General features: G+C 31.3%; 1 protein-coding gene across 1 annotated transcript; it reads right to left on the minus strand.

Moving 5' to 3' along the window:
• Positions 1-560: 560 nt before the first annotated feature.
• Positions 561-5,933, minus strand: LOC145587760 (trans-resveratrol di-O-methyltransferase-like). Its single transcript, XM_081644442.1, has 2 exons — positions 5,142-5,933; positions 561-904 (listed from the first exon to the last, which is right to left on the minus strand). The coding sequence occupies exons 1-2, from the start codon at positions 5,931-5,933 to the stop codon at positions 596-598; spliced, it is 1,101 nt and encodes a 366-aa protein (XP_081500568.1). The 3' UTR covers positions 561-595.
• Positions 5,934-6,169: the final 236 nt, after the last annotated feature.

Genomic DNA, 6,169 nt, shown 5'->3' on the forward strand with positions numbered 1-6,169 from the left:
AAATATATATCATTCAACCTAACATAATTAGTGAATGAATTTTTTTGAAATGTGAAATAAAAAGAAAATGCCATCAGGGTTCAAAAAAGAAGATAGTTTCAATAAAATATATAATATATAATCGTAAATGATAAAATATAAAATATAATATTTTAAGTTGCTTTATTTAGCATAAAATAAAAAATAGATTGGATAAAATTATTTTCTATATTTAAATATAGTTTTAAATTGATACTCCGTAATAAAGAGTGAATAACCGTGCATTACACAGGATTTAACCTAGTATTAATAAAAAAAATAATTTGCTTGATTAAATGTTTTGATTGATTAAATACAGAACATTATAAATGCTCAAATGCTTATAATGATTAAATCACACTCAAATCCTTATATACATAGAAATTGGAATAATGACATACACGCGAAAAAAAAAAAAAAAAAAAAAAATGGGATACATAATAGAATAAGAATATAAACCTATACATAATAGACTCACAGTATTATATCATCCTATCATGATGTACATGCGCTCGAAATGATAATATAATAGGTATGTCTTTCTCATGAGTCATCAGTACTAGACGGAGTTATCAACTTATATAGGATAAAGCACGATGACAGACCTCAAACCTAGTATAGGAAGGATCTTGTAATCACTAAAACCAGCTTTAACAAATAGTTTTTTCCATTCTTCTTCAGTTCTTTCTTTTCCTTCTCCAAAGAGTGACATCATCTCAATGTCAAATAAAATTTGGGCATTTAAATGCTTTGAATTCTTAATTTGGGGCTCCACCACAATATCAATGATAATCACCCTACCTCCTTGACTTTTGCTAGGAATTGCCTCTTTGCATTGTTTTAGTATTTTAATGCATTCATTGTCGCTCCAATCATGTAAAATCCACTGCATATAGTTATGAAATACAAACATTAGGCTCACGTTATTCATGTTATTGAGGATTTTTTATATACTACTACCGACAATAGTTAGTGGATATGATACCATCTACAAATGGCAAGGGGATGTGGTTTCTTAGGTTACATATATTAAATTTATAAAATATTAATACTACCTTCATTTCAAAATATTAAGTATAAATTATGTTTCTCATTTTGCATGAGAATTAAATAAAGTCAATTAATGTGTAATATTGTACCCCCTTGGTTGCTCCTATTTTAATTTTTTATTATCAAACATTAAGAAATTTGGACCAAAAATTTTAAGTACTATAGCCGTTTCATAATAACAAAATAGTTTAACTTTGTATTAAAATACCATTAGATTTGTTTCAATGTATATTTAGTTTTATAATGCATAGTATTAATATTTTTTTATAATTAAGATACAGTGCATCTTGTATGTGATTGGCCAAAGCATGTTGCAACTTGTAAAAGAACAAAATAACACCTATAAAACTGATTAAGTAAATCTTGTAATACTGATCGAGCAACCCTACACTGACTAAGTAACTCTTATAACATAAATGAAGTAAAACAAATAATTTTTTTTAACAAAAAATATTAGGAACTATGATAAACATTATGGTGCCGGCATTTGTTTTACAAGTGGAGACAAAATTAATATGCATTTAATGCGTGCATTTTGTAATATTTAATTTTTTTGAAAGACAAAAAAATATAATAATACAAAATGAATTAATATTATAATATTACAAAAAATAAATATAATATAACATTGTAATATTAAGTATTTAATTTATTTAAAATAATTAATATATATTCAATAATAAAATAAACTACTATTTTACAAAATGCCACTGAGCACTTAATGATTCACCAAATGCCATCAAGGTTTTCAAAATTCACCAAATGTCACCGTTAGTCATTAAAGCTTAATCATGACACATGTCATGATATGATTGGTTCATTTTAATCATTTATTTTAATTAATAAAAATAATATTTTTTTCTCAATTTTCGTGATGAAAATTGTTTGGGTAAAGTTATGGAGGTTATTTTGACCCTATATGAATTCAAATAATTAAGCTAAAAAAAAAACATAAATTCCCCATTTTGTGTGTCGTAAAATATCTCGATTAGTGAGTTATATTTTTTAATCATGAAAATTGATTGGGTAAGATTTTGGACGTTATTTTAACTCTTTATGGTTTCAAATTAAGCTCAGAATTAGCAAAAAAATAACATAAATGCCCCGTTGTGTGTGTAAAGAAATATCTCGATTATTGTATCGTTTTTTTGTAACCATTAAAATAAATCGATTAAAGTTTTGGGGGTCATTTTTACCCTTTAAGGATCTAATTTAAGCTCATACTTAGCCAAAAATTAATGTAAATGCCCCATTTTGCAAATTTTACTGTAAAAAATTACGATCTTAACACGCAAAATAGCGCATTTACATTTTTTTTTTGGGAATTCCGAGTTTATTTTGAAACATAAGGGGCGAAATGACCGCCAAAACCTTACCTGGACAATTTACATGACATGTGTCATGATTAAACACTAATGACTAACGGAGTTATCGGTCGTTAGTCATTAATGACACCAAATTCTTAAATTATAATTCCACATGTTTAGTGAATGGTTTCAAGAGAGAAGGAAATTATTAATCTTTTACTATAGTTATATTACTATGTACTACTTATATTTTTTTTTTTAGTTCACACATATTCCTTTTTTAGTAAGTTTAATTTTTAGTTGACACATTTTCTTTTTGGGTAAATTTTAGACTTTGTATTTAAAAGTCTACCCCGCTTGCTTTATCATTCTCTCTCTCTCTCTCTCTCTCTCTCTCTCTCCTCTTCTTAAAATGTGTGCCTAAATTGAACACGTCAACTATATAGAAACCAAAGAAGTATATAGTAATTTCCCTAAACTTCATTCCCTTGTATATCCAATTCCTACAATTCATCGCCCTATTAAATTTTTTGAATCATTATAAAAAATAAAAATGACGAGTTGATGCAACTAAAGAATAAGTGCCACATAAGATTATGACAAATTTTTAGCCGTAAATTTTGACCTTTAGTATCATTAATAATATATATCTAAATCAAGTTCTTTTTAGGAAAGCAATACAAAATAAAATAATTTCAAACAAATCCCGATGAAAAAAATTTACCTTAAAGTAATTTATTAGGGGAAATTTTGAATTTTAACACCACAAAAAAAATACGAAAATGGTTTATGTCCCAAAATTCACTACAATTGGATATTACCATCACTTACCAGTTTCTGTTCCAAAATCCGTTAAGTGGGATCCATTATGCCACGTGTTGTCATATTATTAGTTTTTAAAAAGGAAAAATTAAAAATTAAAAAAAAAAAAAAAACAAAAACCCTAAAACTTAAACAGCCACCCACTCCGCCACCGTCGGCAGCCCGCGTTGTCGCCCTACTCCACGCTAACACCCCTATTCCCAGCCCTAGCCATCGAAATCTCCACCCCCTCCCTAAAACCGGTAACCTACCCCGATGGCCACCAAAAACGGGTGGCCGTTTTTCAAACCACCTAGAAACGACCACCATAAATGGTAGCTAAGGGTAAAAAAAAACCACCGATTTAGGGCCTAAGTGGTCGATTTCAACCATAGACCAGTCATTTTTGACCCTTAGAAGCCTAATTGGTGGTCGTATTTGGGTGGCCTGGTCTGAAAAACGGCCGCCTGTTTTAGGTGGCCGTTGGGGACATTTAGTTGGGGAGGAGGAAAGGGAGGGGGCGGAGCTTGCGGTTGCTAGGGTTGGGAATGAAAAGTTTGGGGTGGAGCATTGGCCGGCGTCGCCTAGCCGGTGGTAGGGATGGGTTGGCTGGATTAGTTTAGGGTTTTTGTTTTTATTTATTTTATTATTTTCGTCTAATAATATGCTGACACGTAAGTATTATGGATCGCACTGACAGATAGCCATCACTGCTGCTGATTCATGGGCAGTGAAAGAAGGATGGGAGGAAGTGCATATAATATCTAACTGTCAAAGAGCTGTTAAAGGAATCAATCAACAAGACAAGGGCTTTGATGAAATGGGAAACCATTATCTATTTTGCAGGGACCTTCTAAAAAAGATTCCAAGGGGAAAGCTATCCAAGGGACCCGGGGATTAAGTCAAGGAAGCAGATTTGGTGGCCAAGCAAGCTATGCTGCATCTAACACCCTCCACTAGGGGTGAATGAAACTTTGAAAATATTTTGGAAATCCGTGTGCAGATTGTCCCACCTGGTTTAACTGATGAATTATGTAATACCAGCACTGTTTCTTTTGGCAACAAACTTATTATGTCCTCTAATCAAACTGTAAATTCGGGTGTTCTGACACCACTTTTGAACCCACCTTAGCTGATGGTGGTGTTAGTTGTATTAGGGCCTAGCCCTTTAAACGATTTGCCACTGTTGAAGTTTATTTAATCTAGTTCTCTTTCTTCCCCCAAAAAAAAAAAAAAAAAAAAAAAAAAAAAAAAAAAACAGATTTTTATAAATCTGTTAAGTGGTGGTAAAAGCCAATTTTTTAAAATTTTGTGGTGTTAAAACAAAAGTTTTTTTTGTAGTGTTAAAAATCAAATTCGTGTTTTTTTGTGGTGTTAAATTAAAAATTTCCTTTATTTGGAGAATAAGAAAAAAAAAAGTATAATTGAGATATTAACATTAACTACGCACAAAATAAAAACACTACCTTTGTTATATATTATGTGTAACTTTTGGGTATTATTTGATTATTTGTCAGATATAAAAAATTCAAAATTTTCACATAATATGTATGGACGTAATAAATTGATTAGAAGCACACATGGTATTTTAGGAAAGTTAAAATGAATTTAAGACAATACACTATATTGTAATTTGTAAGACAAAGGGAGTATAAAAGCACAATTTTCAGTGGAAATGGAAAGGTACACTAAAAAAAATATGTCATATTAAAATTAGAACAACAAAAAAATTATTTTTATTAATCTGAGATTAGTTTATTGAGTTGAAATTAAATTCCTTTTCTTAAATATAACTCATTTTTTAAAGCGGAAAAAACTTTATCTTAGTGTATCCATTGTATACGTGGTAGTGATCGCATATCGTTACGTTGTTTTAGTCCATACAAAAAGAAAAGCTAGATGTAAAAGAAACTAGAACAAAATGCCAAGAAAAAAAAAAAAACAAAAAAATATTTAGCAACTCACCTTAAGTAAGACAGCATCAGCAAGAGGGACCTTCATAAACATATTACCAGCAACGTAAATCACGTTGCCATTATTATCATTCCCTTGTACACCGTCAACCACATGTGGCAACTCAAGTACAGTACATACCATCGATGGAAAGGCTTCGGATATGGCCTTAGCAGTCGTCCCATAGCCGCCGCCAACGTCGACCAATGTATCCACTCCGTCAAGTAATCCCTTGAATTGTTTGTTTGTCACCAATAGGCTCGTAACAAATCGAGAATCGCTTTCCATAGCACTGTTAAAATACTCGTTAAACATCGGTTCATGGCAAGCATGCTCCCAAAACTTCCTTCCATGAGCTATTTGGAAGGGAGATTCATACTCAACCTCACTTTGAAACCAATTGCTTAGATGAGAAGATTGTTCGGTTAGTAAAGAAAGCGTTGTAAGAGCAAATGGAGCTTGTGAAAGCGGGTGAGCTTTCAACAGAAGTTGGGAGCTCAATGTAAGAACAAATCCTTCTTCGCCGTTAGCTAAAGTTTTCATAGTGAAGAATTTAGAGGATACTAGAAGGCGCATTAGGCGCAAAAGAGAGGTAACTTGGTTAGGGAGGATAGGAAGTGAGTTGGCTAGCTCTTTAAGAGTCATTGGTTCGCCATGTTTATGAATGGTGTCTGGAATGCCTAGTTCAATTGCACATTTTAAGGCCATGGATTTAAGAAAATAGAAAACATGACTCCATATATGAGCTTGTGCTTCTAGTAGTTGCTCTTTTGTTTCTTCTTTGGCGTAGATGGGTGAATCCATTTGTTTTGAAGTTTTTTCTAGAATGATTGATGGTATGTTGGTAGTGTAGCTCTAACAACTTTATAATGGTCCTCTAGATATACTTCCTCTATTTATTTTTTATTTTTATTTTATATATATATATATTTTTTTACAATCATGGTTACATCACTTTGATCGGCATGTGGTTTGAATTCGTATATACGCAATTAGCAATAAATCAAAGATTCTAAAATCATTGTTTAACTAGCATTTTG

Source organism: Chenopodium album, chromosome 17 (genome assembly GCF_948465745.1).
Source record: "Chenopodium album chromosome 17, dcCheAlbu1.1, whole genome shotgun sequence".
Classification (NCBI taxonomy): domain Eukaryota; kingdom Viridiplantae; phylum Streptophyta; class Magnoliopsida; order Caryophyllales; family Amaranthaceae; genus Chenopodium; species Chenopodium album.